General features: G+C 41.4%; 1 protein-coding gene across 4 annotated transcripts; it reads right to left on the reverse strand.

Annotated features, from left to right (window-relative positions):
- Nucleotides 1-1958: 1958 nt before the first annotated feature.
- Nucleotides 1959-25630, reverse strand: rnf41 (ring finger protein 41). 4 transcript variants are annotated; one of them, XM_015344277.2, is made up of 8 exons: nucleotides 25274-25630; nucleotides 18803-18887; nucleotides 18347-18432; nucleotides 15579-15692; nucleotides 12104-12375; nucleotides 10872-11007; nucleotides 9786-9889; nucleotides 1959-9081 (listed from the first exon to the last, which is right to left on the reverse strand). In XM_015344277.2, exons 4-8 carry the CDS (start codon nucleotides 15666-15668, stop codon nucleotides 8727-8729), a joined length of 957 nt encoding a protein of 318 aa, XP_015199763.1. In that variant the 5' UTR covers nucleotides 15669-15692; nucleotides 18347-18432; nucleotides 18803-18887; nucleotides 25274-25630; the 3' UTR covers nucleotides 1959-8726. The 4 variants fall into 4 exon arrangements, with proteins under 4 accessions (XP_015199763.1, XP_006629293.1, XP_015199764.1 ...); XM_006629230.3 differs by lacking the exon at nucleotides 18803-18887; XM_015344278.2 differs by lacking the exons at nucleotides 18803-18887; nucleotides 25274-25630 and adding an exon at nucleotides 25002-25250.
- Between the last annotated feature and the right edge of the window lie 127 nt (nucleotides 25631-25757).

Consider the following 25757-nt stretch of genomic DNA (forward strand, 5'->3'; position numbering starts at 1 on the left):
AAGGGATACGTACTGAGGCTCATTCATGTACAGTGCGAGTTTTACATTTGTCCTTCTGTCCTGATTGGCCTGGCAGAATGGCTATTAAACGGAATGCTGCACAATAGTGCCATCTTGTGGTCCATGTTGGGAACAACAAGCATTTTTGTTTTAAAAAAATGCAACTTCGATGTTAAGTTTATCACTGACACCCACAACAAATTCTCCATCAGAAAATACTTTTTTTTTGTAGCAGGCACACTACCCAGCAGTATAAATGGATGTAAATGTTAGACACTGGATACAAGGGTAAGCCAAGCAAAATAATGTTAAGAGTAATAACAGCCAGAATTCCCAACAAATTATTCAACTTTGCACCTCTGAAGATTGTTTTGCACAGAGCTATGCTGCAGTAGAACGCAAAGACTGGCGATCAGTGCTGACATCCATAATCTGAAACGTTAGTGCATTTGCAGACTTGTTAACTTTTCTGAAACTGTCCCCCCTTCATTTTTGAAAGAACATTTATCACCAGCACCCATATCATTCTGCAACTCAACTGGCAACCCACTGAAGCTAAGCAGCTGTGAGCCTGGTCAGTACCTGGATGGGAGACCTCCTGGAAAAAACGAAGGTTACTGCTGGAAGAGGTGTTAGTGGCGCCAGCAGGTGCTCACCCTGCAGTCTGTGTGGGTCCTAATGCCCCAGTATAATGATGGGGACACAATACTGTAAACAAGCGCCGTCCTTCGGATGAGATGTAAAACTGAGGCCCTGACTCTCTGTGGTCATTAAAAAATCCCGGGGCTCCTTGAAAAAAGTACGGGTGTAACCCTGGCGTCCTGTCCAAATTTCCCATTGGCCCTTACCAATCATGGCCTCCTAATAATCCCCCATCTATGAACTGGCTTCATTACTCTGCTCTCCTCCCCACTGAGAGCTGGTGTGTGGGGTGAGCGTTCTGGCGCACTATGACTGCCGTCACATCATCCAGGTGGGGCTGCACACTGGTGGTGGTGGAGGAGAGTCCCCATTACCTGTAAAGCGCTTTGAGTGGAGTGTCCAGAAAAGCACTATATAAGTGTAAGCCATTATTATTAAACAATAGGTGTTTGTATTTTTTTATTTTAAGGAAAAGGTAAGTATTAGGCCCTAGCCCTGGACTGGTTTGATTTTACATTGTTTAAAGATTAACAATACGAGGGGTTGAGCACCTCCACAGTAAAGGCCCCTAGTGTGTCTGGGAGCAACTGTCTAAATACTATAGCGCATTAAGGAGGTATTCAGAGCCAATCAATGTTTTATTGACAAGGAACATTTTCTTAAGCTGTACGTTTTTTGTGCTGTTCTGCTATCTTAGAACCACGGCTTCAAATTCAGAGTCGCAGGGGAGCTGGAGACAGAGCCAAAAAGGGCAAGCAACAGCTGCAAGGCTGGGTACACCCTAGACAAGGCACCAGTCCACTGCAGTGCAGACAGACGCACTCCCACTGGGGTCACGTTTCCCAGAAGCCAGCTGACCTACCAGTATGTCCTTGGATGGCAAAAGGAAACCGGAGTACCCAGAGGAAACTGACGAGAACATGCCAGCTCCACACAGACAGCACCCCACGTCAGGAGCTGAACCCAGGGCCCCAGTGCTGCAAGGCAGCAATGCTCACCATTGTGCCTCCCTCATTTTGTTATAGTTTGGCTAAATAAAGATGGGCTTGGAATTGCACTACAACACTCTGAATACAGCAGGGCTACTTAACCTGCCCCTAAAGCAGGCAGCTTCTGATTATGCCAACTTACTTATCTGGAGACCTCTTGTTTGGGACCTGCTTATCAACCCTGCTGGCTCCTGCAAACACAAGTGGTCAGAGAACAAATGTAAATACAGGTAATAACACATTTCACCCAGCCTCAGGGGGGTGAAATCGGCTCGCTTCATATTTCCTCAAGCCCAGCTGTTTCAGGATGAACAGAAAGACCACCAGTTCAATATGTAGCACAAATTTTTTATGTAAACAATAACATTTTCTTCTCAATTACAGATCAACAGTGTTCAAGAGATTTACTTTTGCGTAGTTACTTGAGCTGCACACACCCGTCAAGCAGATTATCGGAGTCAAGCTCTTTCAGAGAGGTTACAAGAAAGCCTAAATCGCCATGAGTGCCATTCTTTTCAACAGTTGCTGCAGTTTGATTCAAGAGGAGCCGTGTGCAAAGCACTTAATTCATGAATACTACATTCACCTGGCCCCACAGTGAGGATGCGTGAAAGAACTTCACTTCATCAAGAGCCGTTTGGAAGTTAGGAGGTTAAACGTAAAGTTCAAAATGCTTTGTCAAAACAAAAGAACCCTATTGGCACTTCAGTAGTTAATTTCTGCATTTTCCCATCCCTTTATCGTGTTCTGCATGTTTTACCATTTCTTTCTGCTTATTGTCTGCAGGAGAAAACCCCCTGAAAAAGGCTTGAGCCAGTATATGTAACTGGGAACATAAGCTATATATTTCCTGCCCCCTGTAAGCAGTCTTGATGCAACAATTACAAACATCCCCCTATATTATATAAATCTAGTGTAGGAAATCACTTAAGGCAGCAGGGAGAGGAAATCTTAATAGAAACAAGGGAATCAATCAAACACAACAGCCTGAGCAAACAAGGAAATAAAGTATTGAAAAGATTTACTACTACATATCGCCTGTCTGAGAACAATGGGAACTAATGCAAACTTCAGCAGCTTTTCTTCATCTTAAAGCCATCAGATATGCCCAATTCACAGTCGTTTCTCCTCTAGGAAAGAACAGGTTTGTGCAGCTCTAGGTTTTACGCAGGGTTGATACTGTGCAACAGGTAATTGTCTCATCTTTCTGTACATCTACCCAGTCCCAGACTTCATACACTTCCCCAAAACATTACACAACTGCCAACAAACCAAACAAGGCCAGACCATACAGACTACTTCACTGCACAGGACAGAGGTTAAAAATCACACAACAGGAACTGAACTATCCATCAGGTCTAGATGATTTATAAACTGAAATCTAGAGACAAAAAAACAGCAATCACTTTGGAACAAAGTTCAAATCAAATATAGGTAGGAAGTGCTCTTGAATATCAATAGAGAAGATTCATTGTATTTACAAGAAAAAAACATGAAAATCCAAGATTTTCCAAAGCAGGTTGGTTTTGCCCAAGTGGTCAGGGAGAGGTTGTAACTGGTAATACAAACTCATGGGGTTAAAGCAACACGCTGCCCAAAAAGTTTTTTTTTTACAAAAAAAAACATTCATTGCAATGAATCACTACACAGAGCAACACGGCATCTTGATAAGCCAGGATTCCCTTCCCCATCCCAGATGTCCAGTCAATGACCCAGAACAGCATATCCTGAAATGCTGGATCTGTGACATTTCAAAAGGGAACAGTTAAATACAGAGGTCAATATAATCTCAAAACAGAGAAGTAAAAATGATAGATAAGATCACTTTATTGGCCATATACAATTTCTTGTATTAGGAATGTGTGTTTTCGCATACCCCAGCTTGCTCTCCATGAGACAGACACAGACGGGTAGAAAAGCTTGGGGGTCAGAGTGCAGGGTCAGCCATTTATACGGCGCCCCTGGAGCAGTTGGGGTTAAGGGTCTTGCTCAGGGGCCCAACAGAGTAGGATTCCTCTGCCGGCCGCGGGACATGAACCGGCAACCTTCCACAGAGACACAGCACCACCCATAGCAGCTTTCAGCTCTATAGTAGGCAACCAAACTTTAAACTTCACCCCCTCCCCCCCCCCAGGTGCTCAGCTCATGCTCCTTGGTATTTACCTTTGCTGCACCAATGCTCACCCAGTGTAAACACTGTGAAGCAGGGTGTAAGTCTGTACTATAGCCTGAAACTCCAGAATCTGTTCACAGGAGGAAGACGGAGCCTGCTGAGGTATGCGGTGTTCTTACTCATTCAGTTTTCACTTTTACTACTTTTACTGATGTGATAAAAACAAAACTGCTTATGTTAATTAGAACAAGGAGTATGGCAGACAGATCCAGAAGAAAGTTTGTTTATGGAAGTGGTCACCTTTAGGGCCGGCTGTTTTACTTTCCCTCTCAGTAATGTACTCCCTGTGTTTTTATACACCAGTATCAACAGCCTTGGCATATACTGTACTGTATATCTATACACTGCAGTCTTTTCATGTCTAGCCCCTACGAGTAACTAAAGAAGACGCTCAGGGCTAAGGGACAACCATCACCTTTCCCATCATTTTGCAGTGCATGTTCCTATCTTGCAGCTGCTGCTCTTGTAAACAAATTACCTATGCTCCCCAAGGGCTCCTACTGAAAGACAGAGAGATGCCTTTTCAGTGTACTGGCTGGATGCCAATATTGCCCTCTCTTTGAGGAAGAACAGAATGGAAATTAATTGGAAAAAGAAATCACACCATAAAAAAAAAACCTTGTTAAATAAAGATTTTGAATAGACAAAATAGTTCAAAGTCCACTTTGAAATGGCTGGCAGTAGTTAAATCTTACAACGGTGCTTTTTAGTTTGTTTCCTGTCAGATCACCTCTGCCATACCCTTTGTGAAAATGTTTCATCTTCAGCTATAAATTGCAACTAAGTTCTTTTAAAAAATCCAGTCATCAGTGAAGCCTACTGTACTTAGTACACAGCATCAAACTACATAACCAGACGAACCCAGTTAGCCAATTTTAGCTAATCTATCTAGCCTAGGACCTGAATACAGGTCTTATGACAAGGCCCTAGTACTTTCCCTTTAGCCCATCAGAATCATGGTAATCCCTTGGCTGGCTTTTAATCATCAAAAACAAAATGAGTTCTTGTAACTATCACCACAGCAATTTGCTAAACCAACAGGGCTATAGAGCTCAGCAATTGTCAAATTATAACAAGATAACAGAGATGAAATAGGAAAGATCTAACAAATCAAACAAAACATATAAAAAACAAATACAAGATCAGGAAAGGTATCTGGTATTAAAGAACTGGGATGATCCCTGGTGAAGTTGAATAAAAAAGGTACATATATGTTTTAGGTTAATACTTTGGCAGCTTTGGATTGGAGGAAAAATGCATATGTACAAACACGGTAATAAAATTCTGGATGAACCCCAAAAAATAAAACTTTTCAATTGCACAGAATCAAAGCACTTTATACACAAACACAAAACATTAATACTTTTAACCTACTGACCCACTTTGAAAACTTAGCATGGCAATCCAGTCCACCCATTGAGGCAAGAGAGGAACCTTACAGGTCAGCGAAACAAGCTTCCCACAACACTTCTAAACATTGACCAGGCACAAATTTCCTTTATTTCAGAGCCCATTAAACTCAAAACTACATTTTTATGGAGTTGAAGAGGGTTAAAGGATGATGGGTGCTTCTTTAAAAATCCAGGGAACCGGACCAGAACACAGAAAGGATCAAGTAACATTGTGACAGTCAACTCTGAGACTCCCCTTGCAGGCCAAGCATTGCGTCCCTCCCCTCTTTGAAATCTGGGAGAACAAACCGGATCATCACACCGCAGGTCAGGTAGAATGATGGTTTCAAGGACCCATAAGGACTAGGGAAACTGGTTTCAGTGGTTCCCAACAGGCAGAAAAACTGGGGGAAAAAGTGTCACAGGGACCACTACTTTTTGGGATACCTGATGAAGAAACAATTGCAGGCCAAGAGACCATACTGCTGGTCTAATAACCCCTGGGCTGCATTTCCACTTGGACTCTCCAACTTCCAAATAAATCTGATTCTTCAAAACAGGCCTTTGCTTTTAAGACGGCAATAATCTGAAGTAGTTTACAAAAAGCAACATTTTGGTGTACAACCCTCTAAAACCACACCTGACCTCTGATTCAGCAATTGCACATCTGGGTGTGAAGATAAAGCTCACTGACCTTCAGCTTACAGTCATGTATGGCAAAATTCTGAAATCTAAATTGGAAACTACATTTTTAATAAAAAATCCGTTTTAATATACAACCATACTTGTCCTTAATAGTACAGTAACCCCTCAGTTAAAAAGACCGAATTGATTACTCAATTCAAAGTGAATGAATGTTCAGCCCCCCCCCCAAAAAAAAACAGTATTATACTAGAATTATTCGTGCTTTCAGTATCTCGATAATGGCAATCAAAATTGTTCCTGTGCCTTTTCATCATAAAAATATCACACATCATAAATATATTGACTAAACATTGATATTCCTGAATTATAGTAGTACTTACTTCTACCATGCTTTTTTTTGTGCATTTCCCATTATTGCAGGAAAAGTTTGGTATTTCTGATCTTACACACAACCCCTTTAGCAGATTTGCTCAAATTGAAGTCTGTTAAACCAAGGGTTACTGTACTTCAGGTCTGTGCACAGTTAGCAAACATTAAATACATTCTTCATCCCCATATGCTAAAATTACAATATCTTTACACCATAACTTGTTTTGGTGCAGTGCATTGTGGATGAAGGACACAGAACGCTGGAAATGTTCCATCACTGATTAACAAGCAATCAACTTTACAAGTTACTTGTTCAAATACTACTGTACTATGTGTATCTTTAGAATAGAGCTGTCTGCTATGTCTACAGTCATAAGCTTCAAATGGCTGGATACATAAGTGCTGACTGACAATTTAAATTTAGTTGAGACAACGCCTCAACCTTCTCCTCTACAGAAATATAAAGCACATTCAGATTTACATATCCACAGTAAATAAATGTAATTAAGTGCTACTGTAAATGTGGTAAACAATCCAATTAAAGCTTAAGGAAAAGTCTTAACAGCAGTAAATGCACCTGCATTGCAAGTGGAAGGGATGAGGCAAGCATTTGCTTTCTGCAAGACTTCTAGACTAGAAGACAAATGTTCCACAAATCACCAAAAAGAGAAGTATAGCAGTGCCCTGCTGTTGATTGATGAACTGCTTCCTCAGCTGTTTGTTACGGGGTGGTTAATGAATGAACAGGTTACAGGTTTGACTTCTTAAGGGGGGGGGGGGTATACACAAATGGACACAAAGAACCACATTATAAAGCTGGTCCCTTGTACAGTCCATACGCAAGGCAGTACATGTGACAGTGACATGTCTTAAAATTGAGAAGGTAATCTACAGGCTTCAAAAAAACCTTTAAAGGAATGTAGCCACTAAATGCTCATCATAAATGTTTTCAGTTACTACTTTAACTTGGCTTTAATTAGGCAGCAGACTGGATTCAGGCGTGGGGTAAATGCCTGTAAACGGCAGCAGGCTACTACAGCTACCCCTGAGATTTAAGACGATACCGATAGAAAATGAAGCCAAGACACCTGTGTAAAGGAACCTGTCCCTTGCTGCATAATTCGTTATCTTGCACCATCTTGTGAGAATTTCTGGCAATTAACAGCTTTTATTTTTGATTTAGTGTTCTTGGACTTAACATAAGGGCCAATGGGCTATTTTTCATAATTCTTAGATCCATAAGAGCTAATGTACTTCTGATATTCCTCCCCAGACAGCAAAAATGCTGCTCACCCATCCTGACACGGTATTCCCCAAATATCTAATGTTACAATTGCTTTGATATTTTGATATACACTCCCCAAGCCCTAAAAACCCAAAGTGAGAAGTGGTAAGAAACACTCAACATCGAAGTCAAATAACCACTGACAGAATTTGGCAAGAGTTCCTGAGATTCACAACCCAGAATGTGGTTTAACCCATTCCCACCTTCAACAAAGAATTAAGGTTCCCCCTGTGTAATTTTCCAATGAGAAATGTTTTTAGCCAAACAATCAAGAGTAAATAAGACCATAATTCCAAACAGCCCAGTATTTCTGTGAGAAGTAAATGAAAATAAGCAGGGAAGTTAATCTTCAACAGCCAGTCTTGGAAACAGGACAATACCAATAATTAAAATCAATTAATCCTGGGATTAGAAAATCCATTGCAGGAAGTGCATGTTATGACAACCAAACTGCTTGACTGTGTTAAAGGAAGTGATCAGAAAGGGGACCAGCATTATAATTTAATTCCCTTTCTCGCTAGGCATATTTAAATCCTTAAAGAACCCACCTGAGATTCAGCTTGACATTATAACCTGATGGTACAAAATGCTCTTTGTGTAAAAGGAGTTCACTTCCACAACTAAGTGCTCTACAAAACGCATACCAATAGGTTTGCAGCTGAAATGCCATGTTGTCAAAATCAAGGGAGGACAGTGTTTAAGCTCAACAATTTCACTGAAGTGGAATAGGAGTTTCAAAACCACTGAAACTTAATTTGGAATTGTCCGATTACAATACTCTGTATATACATTACATGTAGCCTTTACAAACACCCAAACAATGAAAGCATCAAACCTCAATTTGTTTGTGAATACATGAAGCCTTATTAGTGGGGAATGCTTGGTTACAGCTGCAGGAAAGAAGGCATTATGTTTAGCGCATGAATCAGTCATATACTTTTTATTAATAAAATCTTCTGGATAATGATAGTTTTCTTCCCGTTGCATTTTTAGCCCATCCATTACTTTCATGTTTAAAGGCTGAAAGCTGCAGGTTTGTGATTAGCCTCCCCTGCATGTTAGGAAGAACGCTATGAGGTCTGGCGTTGAGAGCAGTCCTTCACGATGGGTACTTAACAGAGAAGCAAGAGCAGGGGTTTCCAGGGGGGTGAAGTTATCCATGGCCAACAGAGGAGATAATGCACTGAAACAGTTCCATCTTCTCTCCACCCCAGCCCTCTTTCCTTCCCTGATTATAGTATTTCCTCCACCCCGTGGGCAAAAATCATGACCAGTCCCGGATCGAGAATCATGTCCTCCCCCATGTGCTGGTTCTCGCACGCCATCACCACCACGGCCTGCTTGCCGGGGATGCGCTTCGCCACATAGTTCTCGTAGTAGCGGCGGTTCATCTGCCGCGTCTCCAGCGTGGCCAGCCCCTGCGGCCAGTTGCGCTCGTGGGCGTTCTCGATGAGGTCGTTCACGATGGACAGGGGGCAACCGCTGTCGATCAGGGAGCGCTTGATGACGGCCTGCAGCACGGCGTCCGGCGTGGAGATCATGCCCCCCCAGCGCGTCACCCGCGCCGGCTGCAGGGAGTTCACCCACCTGAGGGAGGGCGCAGAATCAGGGAGTGAATGAAAACAGAGGCCATGCAGGTAATACAGCAGCGTGTAAATGTCTCAGCACACCCCGCTTATTCTGTAATTTTGATGAGTCACAAATATGAAACTCAATCACTATCACCTAAAAAAGGGGAACTACACAGCTGTTTGATTCACTTCTGCTCTAATACTTCTACAGGCACAGATCTTGCAAGTCCGGCTTCTGAATAAGCTATATAATCACTTCCTGGCATCAAACTGCCAAACTTAAAACGCAGCACTTAGTGGTGGGCTACATTAAACTTGAAATGTAACAATGTGCTGTTCATCAAGTCTTTTTTTTCTTGGGGAAAAAAGGTAAACAGGAGAATGGTCGAATCTTTTTTGTTTTTACATAGCACACAATTTGAGAAAAAGATGCACAGAGCACTGCTGTTCTGTCTATAGTAGACAAGAGGAGAAACAGAGGAAGAAAGGTGGGGAGGTAAAGTCAGAGAGGTAGAGAGAGGAATGGTAAGAGCCACACCAGGTCCACTCAACATCCTGCATTTTCAATTCCAGCATGGGCATCGTGTGACCACATACTGAAGCAAACGCTAGAACCTTAAATGGTGGGGAGTTTAGGCTGACAGTGAGCCAGCAAAAGAAAAGGGGTTTGAGGGGTCGTTTCATTACACACAGAACACATCAGCACAACTGACTACTCACTCAAGGATCTCGTTGTACTCGATTGTCTCCTCCAGGTTCTGGAGGTTTGGGTTGGCGCTGCGAATGGCCCTCATGTACGCTTTCAACAGCTGAATATCTCGTTTCTGTCAAAGGATAAACGCACACATTGGTCTCTTTTCTAATGAACTGCCAAAGTATTGGCAAGCCATTGCACGCTGTTTTTCACAGCTTGCTACCATGCCTTTTTGTACATTTAATCTATTATAAATTATAATTATAACAGTATAAATTAATACCGTGTTAACCAAATTATCCTATCTTAAGTCACATTTCTCCCGCCTCAATTTTGTTCAAAATCTACAAATCAGTATGAACAGTTTGGGCTTTACAATGATTTCCAAGAAAAGTTAAATTTGACAGTGCTAATTCAGAGCAGGAAGAACTGACTTTAACTGCAGGCACTTCAGAGTCGTGGCAGACTGTCTCACCTCATTTATAGAAAGGCTGGTGGCTAAACTGGTCAGTAAGTAAGTGGCTCTGTAACCCATACAAGGTGGGCTTTTCAAGGGATTCAATGCACTGTGAGAAGTGTTGGGTGATTTTATATTGTTGCTAACAGTGCCATGCTGTTTGGTGAAATTCAGCTGTTGGGAAGAGTTAAGAGAACGTTCAAATCAAGCAAAGACAACAAATTAATGTCACATGGTAAAAATGTGTGTACTTCACAGGCTTCTTGCATAACACCATCTCCCCCGACTGCATTTCCGAGAATATAGCACTCCTATTCAAAGCACACTTTATGCATGGAGTGTCCAACACAGGTCCAGAAGAGCCAGCTGTCTTCTAGGTCTTTTTAACGCAGCAGCACCCAAAAAGCTTGCATATGCTGCTAAATTGGTCTAGTTAAGCCAGTAACCATCTGATTTAGCTCATTAAGAGCCAAGAAGGAAGGAAAACATGCAGAAAAGCCAGCCCTATGGGAACAGATTTACATCTTGGCAAAGGGAGACACATAAATAGCAGGACAATGCAAATGTTAGACACTTGGGTTGAACTCTGACAGAAGATGCAGTCAAGCTGTGACCCTGTGTGCCAAATCCTAAGGGGACGGTCTGCATGACTGACCTGTTCCGCGAGCTGGTGCTTGTGCTCTGCGGCGGTTTTCTCCAGCTCCGCAATCTTGGTCTGCTGCTGCTGCACCACGCTGCGCAGGTGCTTGATACAATTGTGGTTTGGGAGTTCGTCTTTGGGCATTTCCAGCCTGGCACAAAAAAAAGAGGATGAAAGTGTACATGTTTATTGAATGCCACTCAGCCACCATTGTGTTGCACAGTCACAATGCCATCATCGAATACCAACACCGTCTTCCCCTGTACAACAGGACTCTCTTCACTTACTGAATCACAGCCGATATGTCCACTATTAACAGTAGGTGTTCAACTTCCTTTTTAAACCAAAACTTACCTTCTCTAATCCCCGTTCTGGGGGCAACTTTAGGAGCTCAGTTTCATCTAAAATGAGGAACCTTCCCGTCTAAATTTTAAATTCACCTTCCTTAACAACTGAGCAATAAGCTCTCTTCTACAGCCTTAGGTCAAACAGAGCAGTTGGTGTGATCTCTCTTTTTAGTTGAAGACCAGCTATTATTGCAGGCTGAATACAAAGGCTCCTACTAAATACTTGCATTTATATTATGTCCACACAGGTACAGGAGTGAATCGATAAGGACCGTCAATACTCTTTCATTCTGAGAACAAATTTGACAGTGCTTGACTAAGTGGTTGAAGATCCTTGACAGTTCCTGGGGCAATGAAAAACCCTAACATAAGTTTCTTTCTAGTTTGAGAGGGGCAGTCTGAACCTGTACTGCAAGAGCAACTCCACAAACCAAAACCACCAGCCAGCACTGCAATGTTCTAAACAAGCATATGGCAGATCATTCTACAAACTGCTTTTTGTTTGACAGCCAATTAGTGTACAAGAGTTTCCTTTCATTTTAAGGAGCTCCTCATTACCATAAAGAGCAGCAGAAACTAGAACACAAGGCCCTTATCATCTGCCTGCAAAAAAATGCTAATTATCATTGTACACAGTGTTCTATAATTAGCTAATCCCTCAGGGTATGTGTGCAAGAGCTATCTCTCTGCTCACTACTCTAATCCTTGTGCCTAACAGTGCAGGCAGAGCCACTCAAAATTTAACCTCTCCTTCTCAAATGAATCACAGCCCTAATCACCTTGGAGAACCTCATCAAGGTATTGATTTAATCAGTGCCTGACTCTGATGAAAATCAACACGCGGGGGGAGGGAGCAAAATGAAACAGGAGTATCAGGTGGCCAAGAGCAGACTTACTCACCCACAGCCTTCTTCGCACATGACCGGCCTCTTGGGGTTGTGCTCACAGTCTTTAAGGTGGGACTGCAGCTGGTCCAGGCGGAGCACAGCCTTGCAGCCAAACACAGCGTTGTCGCAGGTTATTTGTAGCTTAGAGAGCATGTTGCGCATGATGCGTGGTACAGGGCGCAAGTGAGCCAGCGTAACCACTGTCCGGTCCACTGGGCAGATCTGCTGTTGGGAGAACCACTGGGTGATGCAGGCATTGCAGAAGGCATGTTCACAGTGAGGCGCCTGTGGAGAGGATATACGAAATGAAATGGATAAAGTTAGGCACAGTTTTATAACGAGCAGAATTTCACAGTACTGCTCCTTGGGATCTCCAGTCTCTTCTGTTTATTAGTCGAATTTAACTCATTACTTCAGCTAATCAGCTTTTGAGAAACAAATCAAACTGTGGGATAGGAGTCTTTCCATTTTGATGGCTTTTTGTTACAAGCACTGAAATTACTTTATTAGGAAAAGTAACACTTCTATAAACTGTAACTGTATGCCACATTCACAATGATTTCTCTAATTCAACCAAAGAAATAAGCAACATTTGATTTAATGATTGCCCTTAAAGAAAAAACAGTAAATATTCTGTATGTGAAAAACCTATTCATGGTGCTCCTTAACAAGCTTCAAATCTCTGCATTTTTAAGGACTAAAATACCTGCATTATCCCTTACTTCCTGCCCCAATTGAGAGCTCTATACAGAACAGATATGATCAATTGGACTCTGAAAGAGTATAAAAATCACATTCCTGGAGCACTTGAAGAATAAGTGACATGCGCAAATACAACAGAGCATTTCAAAACTCAGTGCAGCTGAAACCACACAGTACCAGAGGCAAGGCTGCCCACCTTGGTAATGCAATAGCTAAAATTTGGAAGACAGTCAATGTTTGAGAAGACTCAATTGGTACGTTTAGCCAAGTAGGACTGTCAAAAGTAGAGTAATTAAAGTTTACTGAAATTGACTAAGCCTTTAATTTTCCAGAAATAGCTGTAAAGCTGACAGCTACTGACCACCAGTGTTCAGTAATGGGCCACTCCAAATAATGTACAGAAATTTTAAATTAAGCAAGGCCAGAGCTTTTGTCTAAGAATGTTCGCCAGCAGAATACAAGCCAGTCATACTTCAGCTGAGACATGTTCTATTTTTTAATAAACCCATATTAGAGACCAATCAAATCACAGAATTTAAGAAACAGCTATATCAAGAAGGATCAATGCTAATAAGATTAAAGTGGGTGAAAAAAAACATTCTGATCACAAAATGCATAAACTTGTTTCTTCTAAGCATTGGATTCCTATCCTGGCTGTACAGCTGCCAGCTCGCTGCGCAAACCTCTGCAACATGCTCAAGAGCAAACAGACTAGACAGGTCTGCAGCCTGGGAGAAAAACAGCAGCGAGCCAGGGTCCGCACTTCAACATGAATGCGGTACGGGCAGTGCATGCATAGAGCAGACTTCTAGAACGAAGAAGCACTAGCCTTATCTGGTTTTCCTTGTCATGTATCCCAAGACAAAACATTTCACTAAGGATACAGTAGCTGCATGTCACTATGCTGGAAAGCTCAAAAGCAAAACAGTGGGGGGAAAAAAAACTCACCTCATAGGCCCTCGGATATGACAGCAGTGACTGAATTAAGGCATTCAGGAAATACATTTGAAGCTCCGTATAAACAGCACTCTGCATGACTAATACTGGTCCATAGTCTTTCTCCTAACCTGACAAGGATTAGGACACTACCTATCCTCCTCTTTCTTCATATTGTCAGCTCAGAAAGGCAGTGCAGACAGGCAAACAGGCACATTGTAAAGGAGGGATCTTTGCATCCCTTTGCTCTGTCACTTTGTCCCCTCACAGCAGATCAGTACATCTCTCTCCTCCCCCATCACTCCCTCCCCTCTGCATCTCTCATCACTCCTTAAAAGCTCCACAAACCCTTGCGATAATCAGCTTCCATACCTGGAGTTAAAAGTACAGTTAAATGTTTTTACATCAGAAGATTATTACCAGTAATACTTCAAAAATGCATCTTGGATTTTCAATACACTTTAGAAACTGTGGTCAAATTGTCTTTTGGGATTCATGCTAACTTTTAAAAGCATGCAATGCTTTTAAAAGACATGTCTGTGCAATGTCTCTTATGTAAACAGCCCCAAGGCAATAGACACAGAAAAACAAGAATAGAATCGATTACAGAAGCTATTTTAGACTGTGGAGTAAAAGATCGGTCGCCATTAAATACCCCCAGATGAGAAACTGTCAGGGAACACAAACAGCCCTAATGCTCACTCAGCTGTGCTCTACAGGAACAATATACTTGGCTTTTCATCAGGGGTTAAAAAACTAGGTAAACGTCAACATGAGTGGCCATTATGCCAAACCCAGACACAGAAAGAGTTTTTGGCTTCAGTTTCATCCAAGGCCTTGCTACAGGGACTCAACCGTTGAATATAATGAATGTAGAATGTATTGATGTTGAAAGGGATGCCAAATTCCTCTAAAAACATCTGTAGGTCTGCGGCAGTACAGAAACAGGCCGGGCCACCCTGGCTGCACATGGTGTTCAGTCTTACGAAACCAGCTAAGATCTCAGTTATCTCAAGATCCCACATTGCAAAACACTACAATTATACTTTTTTGCTAGGATTTTAGCCTTCCAGCTCAGAGACAAATGTCCCTGAACAACACAAACATCTGTTTCAACCTCCTCCCTACCCTCTTTCTGTCACTCTGTCTCAGTGGAGGACAAGCAGGCACAGATCTTGGTTGATGAAACTGGATGAGGGTCCCTGGACAGGGCGAGTCAGAAAATAAAGCTGAGACTAAACAGGGAAGATGATGACACTTCATTGAAATGAATACATTATTTCTGTGTGAAGAAGTCATTTCAAGATTCCAGTATGCTCTTTACAGCAAAGCTCTGGATATTTTTACTTCAACACCACAGTCTTTAGTTTACACAACATTATACATAACTACGTCACTAGATAAATAAGCAGAAATAAGGGTGAGGCAGTTATCTAACAAATCAATTCAGTCATGAATGACACTAAGTAATACCCAGTAAGACCAAAATAAATGACCTGAACTTCACACCTGAAGAAGGCTCCACAGCCGAAATGTTGTCTCTTTCTTTCAGCATGAAATAAACCTTTACTTGTTCCTCCAAAGAAAATGAATTCTAGTTGAACAAAGCCTTTACCATAAGCTTGGGATAGCATGTCCCAACAGTCAACTTCTAACCACACAAACATACTTATTTTACAGTTTCTATCTAAGCACAGACAAAACACTACTAAAAAAAACAAAGTAAGCAACACATCAAATAAATGTCTGTCCCATGGATGCCATCCTATGAGCTCCCCCCTGAAAGGACTGGGCTTATTCAGGGCACAGTAGGAAGTGTGTGTGACAGGACGCGAAATCGCCAGGTGTACCTGCACAGGCTCTTCTAAGACACCGCTGCAAATGGGACACAAGAGATCCTCGTCCACTTCCCCTTGGAACCTGGTGACGTCATAGCCCATGGCGCATTACAGAAACCATCAAACCTGGGAAGGACGGAAAGCGGCAGGGGGTTAGAAATGCCCGATTCAAGCACACAGCAGTCTAGCTGGGTTTTGAATGCATGGTGCAGCACGGGGACAGTGTGCAATACAGACACGCAAGAGAAGTGCTCCTGAGTCAAAGGGTCTCTTCAGCAAGCTGATTTTTTACCAAAGCAGCTCTTGAGCCTTGTAGTTCAAACACAATCAAGCTATGCGCAAACCTCCATTACCACGGCATGGCCAAGGGAAAAAAAATATTCTCTAAATCTGTTCTCTTATGGTTTTTATTCCATTACTACATTTAATGAAAATAACAAATGAACAGCTTATTAATGGTAGCCACTGCAGGGGACATTCAGCAAGAGAATGTGCTCCATGTTGCTGTGAACTGTTTCATTAACCACATTCCAGCTAACATACAGGCCTTTTATGTTTTAGACAGTTTTTGTTTTACATTTAGATGTCAATTCTAAATTTGTTCCGAATGCGAAACCACAACTACTTAATAATAAAGCATTAAATGCTGAACTTTGTATGAACTAATAACCTTATTTGCACTATTAAAAAAAACAAAGTGAAGAAACTATACTCTAGCATCCACTCAATGAATGAAATGGCAAAGGACGTTAAATGTCAGAATTTTGAGGATATATCAAGGCGCCAGACTGTGTGGAGCCAATGCTAGCATTTATAAATCAATTCTGTGTTTGACAGACAGGTGCACAGTCATGCAAAAACAAAACTTTCATGAGGTCACAGCTTTGGCTTAACCAAGATGCCAATAGATACAATAGATAGTTAGACACCTCCAAGAAATATATAAGCAATATCAAGGGGGTGTCTATGAAACCAAAATGCTTGGATAGAATACCTCTGTATGAGTCAGTTAATTCCATGTTTGCCAATGCACTGTATTCTTTTGACTGAACGAAAGGAAAAAATCTGTTGTCTTTATTCACAATGCCTTTTTAGCTCACTTTGCTAAACTCAGAGAAGAAAATAAATTACTTTAGAAACAGCAGCAATATTCATCCTCCGTCACCCTGTAGAGATGTCTGCATCCTTTTGTATGTTTTGTTAATGCATCAGTTAGAATGCTAAAACTAATCACTGAATCAAACTCTTAATACAAAATGAAGTTGTAACTGGATTAGAACGCATGGGTTAGTTTTGAAATACAATTATTCTTTTAAGCAATCAACAAACTTGGTGTTTAGGTTATGGTGCAAGAGTATATACTGTACATGCAAGATCAGATTTCTAGAAGAGGGAAAATGACAAGCACAAGAACATCTACAGCTAAAAGGATAAAATCTCAAGACCAGGACCAAATATTATTCTGGTATAGAGATTTAATTAAAAGCGCACAGATTAATCTGTGCTGTAACCCTTTAGTAGTTCTGCAAGCATGCACAGATCGATCCAATGGACATGTTCTTGTTTTAACCACACCCAGGGGAACCCTGAGCTACAGGGACTAAACCCATGATCACCAGTGCTAACTGATTAATAGAATCAATCTGCTTGCTTACTTTTAGACACCAAGAGCCCTTGGTTTAAAAAGTAAATTTTCATTTTTTACAATTTTAGCACACAAACATATAGTGTCGCCTCAACTTGCAATTAACAATCCCTGATTTATAAAACATCTTGTTAGGTGACAAGTTTATGCTGAATAGTCACAGATGGGAATGCCAATTTATCCAACATTCAGGTGCTGTGTGTTTGGTTTTCCTTCTGCTTATGTGCCAATTCCAGTTAGACTAAGTAGATGCCAATTAGTAAAAGCATATAACAGCTAAAGAGCTGAAAGAAAATTAAAAAAATAAGAATTTGTTATTAAGGAGCCGGATGGAGAAAAAACAGAAAAAGTGATTAAGAACCACTGATGTAGCGTTTACAGTAAATAAGTTCGGCTGAGACTCAAACAGCAAACCTGGTACTGTATATATACAGTAAATAGCACACAAAGTAGTGAGTCACTCCCATGCGGATGTTCCCTTGCATTTCTTATCCTGCAATCTTATACTGTCTGTCTACCGTGCTTCACAGCAGCAGACCATATACACAGCAAACTGTGTACTGTGGTTAATAAATGCAAATTCAAACATTTCAGTTTCTTTTTGCTTCGCATCAAAGATGAATACATCATCACAGGAAATACACATCCTGACTCGCGTGTCTAATTAAAATTCTATTTGAGTTAAAGCACTCTTAGCTGTCTAAAGACAGGCATGTGGTGACCGTGAATTAGAGAATCATACAGCAACAGGCACAGTCAAGTACAAAGCACCTCTGAGAATAAGGAACATGTTCTTTGCTGAAACAGCAGCCCTGCAAAGTCTGTTTGTTCTATTTAACACAAGTTAACACATCACCCAGTACACTGCTAAATGTGGAAAGACTGTAGTACCAGGGAGGTCAATGTTCCATGCTTTTCCAAAAAGCTGTTCACCAAATGCACTGCAAACAGCTGGACTGGACAAAAGTTACATGTCTTTTGTAGGAGTGGTTCCCTTTTTTTTTTGACTGCTTCACCAGGTAAGGTTTTGGCTCAACCACAGAGCAGAACCCAAAGGCTACTAGCATAAAACCCTGTTAGAAGTCTTTGATTCCCACATAACATGAAGGACAGCTGACCCAAGCTAGCTCGGTACCTCACGCAGAAGTGGTGGTCATCTTCTATGTGCTTGGTATCCCCCCCCCAGTCACATGGGCTGTTCCTCTGCTGCTGGTCTTCACCCTGTGGACAAGACAGGAAGGATTTCCATTATTTTATTGGTAGTAAACAGCAATATAGAGAATGACTGGCCTCCCTCCCATTTCTTGGCTATGCTAAATCTTATTTTTCTACGTGTAACACTAACCTGAGGGATCTGCCAAATTAAAACTCCTGAAAAATCTGACCAATTTCCAGCGTGGGGTCATGAACCACCTGCACAGGAAAAAGCCAGTGTGCCTTGTGGAAAATCAAAACCAAGTGACCTCTGTAACCCCCACACACTTTACTGGATGTTTTGATGCACATTTCTAGCTCCAACAGGACGCTAGCCAGTATCACCTGGCTCAATTCAATCACTGCCAGGACTAGAACAATGGAAAATATTACTGACCCGACAACTGATGTCTGTTTTTTTAGATCACTTTCCCTCAGCTTCGGAAGGTTTTAAAGGCCTCATCAACAATATTACAAAAGCACTGAAATAAAACAAAAATATCTTTTAACACTTTCCAGTTAGACTTGCTTGGTACAATCTGCTTCTGTTGTAATTTTTGCCCACCCAGTTAGAAAATTAAAAAAACTTTTACAAAGAGCTTTTAATCCCAAAGGATCCTAAGTGTTTTACCTACAGGAAGGGACCCCTTTCATCCAACTCTATAACTGCAGGACCCACCAGGGAGAGAGTCAGCAGTAATTCTGCAACAGCAGCCCCAATATGCAGGAGCTGAGATAGAGAACTTAGAAATTGCTTCACCGGTTGAAGGCAATAGGCTCAAATTTCTCCTTTTAGATACAAAACCCACAAACAGACAGGAATTTAAATACTTTACATAATAAATATCAAACCTGTTCCAGGTTTCCATGTTTCTGAGACAACGGTGTAACACAGACTAGAAATTCAGACATCCCCACAGGATCTTCTATTGCGAGTTACACTGTATCATGCCTAACCCTATTTCAGACATTCTAGCAATGTTTATCAGCTGACAAGCATAACTTTGTAAGGTTAACAACTGTGCTTTGAGTTATCAAAGTATTACAGTTTCTAATGCTTCAGTATTAATTGCAATAAAACCTAGCTGCAGAGTACAAACATTACCAAATAATACTGCAACCCGAACTCTTTTATTTGAGAGAGACTGGCGTCAGCAGTCAGTGGCAGCTGTGTGGGTGGAAATAAAGCTCTTATTCCACCTTTATTAAGAATTCATTGCACTATAGCCGTATTGCAGTCTTCATAGCAACTGGGCTAAATATAGTTCAGGTCCCGCGATTACTTCATTCACAAGCTTACAGCCTTTACAGCAAGCTCCATGGAAACATCCAATTCCCACTGAAGCTCAAGAAATACTTAATGCATTACAAGTTCGGCACAAGGAGAAACCATTTACAGTACTTTAGCCCTGCTATGTGAAAACATCTGCTATTAATATTAATTCATATGGCCTACCAAAACAAATATATCAAGACAAAAAACATACTAGTACATACAATGTTATGGAACTCTTCCATCTCACAGAAGGTAAAAATCCAATATTTGCCCTATAATTGCTGACTGGGATATTCTTACTAGAGCTGAACTGGGCAATTTCTTGGATATTAATTTCCAGGTAGAAGTTAGATGAATGACACTGAGTATCATAATGCATTAACCTAAAACACACCTGCAAGCATCCACGTTGAACAATCAGCATCACTCTGAGTGGAGCTACAAAACTAAACTTGTGAGACGGGAAAGTTCTTCTTCACACCTACCTGTGTTTTAAAGTCATCTCCTATCAAATACAATGCAAAACAATAATTTGTTAATGACATTAATAATCTTGTAGAAAGAAAAAAATGGTTTGTTGAAAGAAGCTTGTGCATTATTTAACTCCTTCCTCTCTGTTGTTCTTACATTTATGGACAGTTTGTGGTGCTTAAGCGTAAATAAAGATTTTAAATCAACCAAACTCATTCATAAGACTTGCAAGTGAAATCAGAATAGCCCTACTTTCCACTTCCAAATTTTTGCGTCCTCTAGCCAAGTTACAATCTGCTAGTTTTTCTAGCAGCTCCTAGTTCCTGTTCGAGTTTGCCTGGTGACCCACTTTCACCAGTGGCATGCCAGGGTGCTCTAGCCTAGAGGATGAAAACTTCAAATCTAACATGTCTTGCCATTACAGAAGCATGCATTATTTTTCATGCATTTTTTTTCAGCAAGGACACAGCCCCTGTTGTAAAGAACACCGTGAGACTCTGCCCTGCTGGTGGGAGCAAAGGCAGCTGCAGGAGAGCTCTTTCCTGTGGCTCTCCGGGGACATGACCTTGGAAATCAAGTTGCCCTCACTCCCTCCCCTTTTCTCCACTCCCCTCCCCTTCGCCACCAGCCTCAAGCATTGATTTCAGGTAGTGGTACTTCAGCAGATGACACACTGGTAGGCCTTAGGTTCTGTAGGGCTTGTGATTTTGTATTTTGCACTTGTGAAATGTTACCAAAGTAGTTCCAGCTGAAGCCCAGTTCCGTGCTAATTTTTAGCTAATGAACACCAACAACCAAAAAGCATAAAACCTCAAAGTTGTAACCATGTTTACTACACTACCAGTGACCATATAATTATAATTGCTTACACTTATATAGCACTTTTCTGGACACTCCACTCAAAGCACTTAACAGGTAATGGGGACTCCCCTGCACCACCACCAATGTGCAGCATCACCTGGATGATGCGACAGCAGCCATAGTGTGCCAGAACGCTCCCCACACACCAGCTATCAGTGGGGAGCAGAGAAGAGTATTGACGCTAATTCATAGATATGTATTGTCCAAGACCCATTCAAATTTAAGAAAGGTTGTCAAGTAGGTGTCAAGTATTCTTGCAATCCCACTTTTAGTACCTTTAAAATCTTGTGAAATAATAAGCTAAACGTGCGCCAATGTCCATGCTGATCAGTAACATTTCTGGGCAGTTGACAGGGCTGATCAAAAGACTGCATGTATCTGCCATTCTCCCCAGTTGTAAACCCAAAATGATGGCAGTAAAAATGAAAATAAGCAATCCATAGGAAGGGAGATAGGCAGAGCTTCTGAAACAATCCTAGCTGAACCCATATATCTGCTGTCACAGCATATGCCTCAGTAAATGGGTTTAATATATAATAGGCCACATGGGAATGCTTAAAGCAGATGGATCCAAGCATTTTTATGTTCATAACAATGAAATACATCCCGTCAATTTATGCAGAGCCTTGCCTTAAGACTACAGTACATATTGCTCAAGAGCATTGATAAAAAAAACATTATTCAATTATTTGTAACTTCAATAGAATATTGGTCCATTCACATTTTCTCAAAATCAAGTCATAGGTTGGAAACTGACATTACCCAGGAATGGATTAAATAATTAGTTTAAAAAAATGTAAAATAGATCAACCTGTTAAGAAAAGAGAGTTGAACGGATAACGCTGAATTTCTTTTTCATTAGCAAATATTCTGCTTATTCATTCAATACAGTAAATAGTATATTATTTCATATAGCGTGTGTGCTGTGATACAAATACACTGGAGAACTACTTAGACTCAAAACAGACTCATACCACAGCGCACTGTTCTCCCTCCCAATTTGAAGCTATTCCCTTCACAACTGCTCCAGTTGTGTGCTAGTCTCAAACGTTTAGATTCAAAGTTTATCTTGCACCATGCAAATAATTAAAATCGTTCTGAAAGAAAAACTAACCATATAAAGCTTAATAAACCCTAAACCGCATATGACTTTGTATTGGGATGCTACATAAGCACTTCATATTAATGCATCACTATACAATTATCAGCTATTTCTGTAACCTTCACACCTGAAAAGCTTGTGACGTGATTTAACTATGTTTTATAGCAGCATTTTAATAAGTTCTACTGTACAGAGATGCAAAGAAAGCCAAGTCACTAGGCCAGCCTTCAAAGGCAACTATGTGCTAAGGACTTCTGCCCCTTTCTGTCCATCAAGGACACCTGGAAACTCTACTGGGATCAGCAGTTAAGGTGCAAGTCAGCTGAGGGAGACAGGCTCTTACGATTGAGCTTATGAAAGGCTACAGCATAGGTATGTGTGCTTCTCAGTAAGAGACTCACGGTGTATTTAAGGGGCCCTACAGACATGTCAAAGATCGTTGACACTCCTTCAATGTGACTAGCAGAATGGATGGCGACAGACAGACCTAGACTTAACATGACAAATGGCTATGGGGAAAATAAATGGCAAACTGGAATAAAAGTGATCCACAAAAGAAGAGTGAGCAGGAGCGGTTAGGGTTCTGGACTCCCTAAGGGATGGCTGTGGATTTAAGTCCCTGCAGAGTATAGGGCTACTTTACCCTCAACTAAGGAGCCTTATTTTTCAAGGTACCAAACCTCCTGCTAGCTGTAGAAATGGGTAGCAGCATTGCAGTGGGAGTAACCTCAAGATGGACTAACATTTCATTCAGGGGCGTCACATATTCTCAACATGCTTAATGCTACAGTAGACAGATGTTCATCACCAGATCTCAGCCCTCTGGAATAAAACACTCTTTCCATAAGCAAATCATTTATTGATGTTGAATCAAGGTCCGGCAGACAAAGTTCAAGGAAAATTTCAATATCATCCCAGTTGTTTCCGAAAAGTCAGATGGAGTTTGAAGCCTGAATCCGTTTGTAGTCTAGCACGTGGGAGAAATAATTCTGCACTTGCCCTGCAAAGATGGACTTTGTGTTTCCCTCCCCCATTTATAAATCATCTGACTGGAAATATAATATAAATATAAATCAGTTTCAGAATGGAAAACAAAAGTACAGATGCATAAACTGCTGAAGTTGTTTCACTAGTAATATTAAAAAACCTTTTGAAAAACTTGACCATGGCACCTTAACAGCACTGAGTAGTGAAACAAACATCTCACACAAAGGGCAGTACTTAAGACTGCTCTCCTTTAATTTTCATTGAAAAAGCAAAAATCAGCAGGTTTAGAACACTGGATTCTAGCTCTTTTTATTTCAAAAAAGCATATCCCCTACTACTGGAATACTGGAAGACAACAAAGACAGCTTCTTGACAGAACAGGTTTACCCACCTGTGACATGTCCATTGAACACAACAGCATCTTTCTAAAACAGCGACATAATCTATCATTGGGTTTCCAGGACCTGGAACTGGGAACCCCTCACACTTTACTGATGCTCATTGTATTGCCTGGGAGTTATAATAGTGACTTACTGCAGTTGGTTAGAGTAGACCTAGAAGATAAACAGGCTGGACTCATGAACCCCTTGCAGTAAATGTGTCAGAAACACACCTGTCATCATACAGTCATTAGGACTGCAATGGGAATACTACTTCTCTGCCACACATGCTTTGCAAATCCACCCAGTATCTGAGCATCTGTGAAATACAGATGGGATCTGCTGCTTGCCCAGGACCCAGTCAGTTATTAAAAAAACTATGCTCCAGGAAACATCTGTGATAATGCATATACATTGAATGACAGTGATCCCACTTTTGAGGACAAAACTTAATTCAAGCTATGCATCATTCTTTTCTTTCAGTCATTTCTATGGAAAAGATGTCTGCTCTGGAAACAGTCAAGGAACTGAATATTTTTAGTGTTGAAGAGAGAAGACTACAAGGGACCCTAATGCATGTATTTAAAACCCTCAAAGGCCTTGACAAAGTAAACCCAGCAGCCTTCTTCTGAATGAACAGCGAAACAAGTGGAAACCGTACTTAATCCTGATAACTGGATGCACATCTTTACCCAACGGATGGTGGGAGTAGGAAACAAGCTACCCAGCCATGGTGTTAAAATCGATACCCTGGTTTCTTTAAAAAAAAAGCTGGATGAGATCCTGTAATCAATTAACTACTATGGAAAGGGCTACATGGAATGCATGTTTGCATCTCGTCCCCAACCTCTCGTGTTCTAATTCGTCTTTAGACTGTGCCTGGGTGAGTCATTCCAGCATCTACAGTAAATACGGATTTAAAACAGCAATACATCGTACAGCACACAACCTTTACTGAACTGCAGCTAGGAACCTGGGCTTGTGTGCATCGACGACAGCTTCGACACGAAAAACGGAAAGCTTTGCAAAAGTTAGGATTCTAATGAATCCGTACTGTCTTATTTGATCAAGACAAATACGGACTATCTAAATGTCGTCAGCACTCTGCCCAACCTGTACCTTTTGAAATGAACCGAAAACAAAGTGCCTCCCAAACAAATCTGATGTTGAATTAATCCGTCTTTACCGACACTCCTGTAAGGGCTGAATGGTTTTGCAATTTAAGATTTATATTAAAGTGCTTGCCCGGCCACAAACCTTGATTTACAGCAACTGCTCAGAACCTTGCAGTGCTAGTATTCAGTACTCCTGAAATTAATACAAAGGCTGTTTGGTCACAATGCTGAGTGAAATAACGTTCTGCGGTACCTCGGCCAACACAAACGAAAAGAGCTCGGTGCTCAACTTCAATAAAATAACTTTCAGATTGACGTTCGAGATTTGCGAATGCCTACAGTTCAGCGGGACGCGCAGGGGCTGCGTTTGAAAACACACCCGGTTTCGTATCAGTGAAATTTACCTGAGAATATCATCCAGCCCTTCATTAATAGAGACATTCGGAATTGCACCTTCTCGGTCTCTCGCTCTACGGCCTTGTTCCTCTCGCCGCCCCCACCTGCAGCCTCAGCCTTTCCTGCGCTCGGTCTGCCCGCCCCGTGCTCGCCATCCCCCGGCTCTCGCCAGCCAGGAGGTCCGCTCGCCTACAACTCAATGACCAAACAAGCGCTCTGGAGAAACACCCCCCTCAACCTCATAATTATAATAACGCTCAAGCGTAAACAAACTGAATACCTCTTCCACTCTTTTTCACGTCTTCTTCAGGTCTTATTCCTTTAATTTAAAACGTAAAAGCTTCCCTTCTCGGGATTCTCCTCGCCAAACACCCCTCCAAAATCCGGCCTCCGCGCCCCGCTGCTACGCAACCAAAAAGACAGAAGGGGTGGAACACCCGTTACGTCTAAGAGTGACAGTCAAATCGACCTATCACAGGTTGAGAACTATTATTGGCAGGTCCCGAAAGCCAATCAGATAGAGAAGATCGCGTAGTAACAGGACTGCTGGTATAATTGGACACTCCCGCAGTGTCCTCGCTCTGTCACCAGACAGGTATTCCGGTGTCACGCTTCTTAAAAACGCGTCTGGAAGTGTTTTAATATGATTTTAAATAGCAGGTTATGTTTACTTTGTGTGGTCATGTGAAATATTAAATCTGAAAGCTTATCAAGTCATAAGTGCAAAATGACATTATTGTTTTGTTTAGCTATACAGTACACGT

Source organism: Lepisosteus oculatus, chromosome 1 (assembly GCF_040954835.1).
Source record: "Lepisosteus oculatus isolate fLepOcu1 chromosome 1, fLepOcu1.hap2, whole genome shotgun sequence".
In the NCBI taxonomy this organism is placed as follows: Eukaryota; Metazoa; Chordata; class Actinopteri; order Semionotiformes; family Lepisosteidae; genus Lepisosteus; species Lepisosteus oculatus.

Excerpts from the sequence above, each read along its gene's own strand:
- rnf41 (XM_069179682.1), bottom strand. The coding sequence starts at position 15,027 with ATGACTTCTTCACACAGAAATAATGTATTCATTTCAATGAAGTGTCAT. Across the intron at positions 12,376-14,856 it reads GACAGAGTGACAGAAAGAGG|GCGCCTCACTGTGAACATGC; the intron begins GTAGGGAGGAGG and ends TCCTCTCCACAG. Across the intron at positions 11,008-12,103 it reads ATGTGCGAAGAAGGCTGTGG|GCTGGAAATGCCCAAAGACG; the intron begins GTGAGTAAGTCT and ends TTTTTGTGCCAG.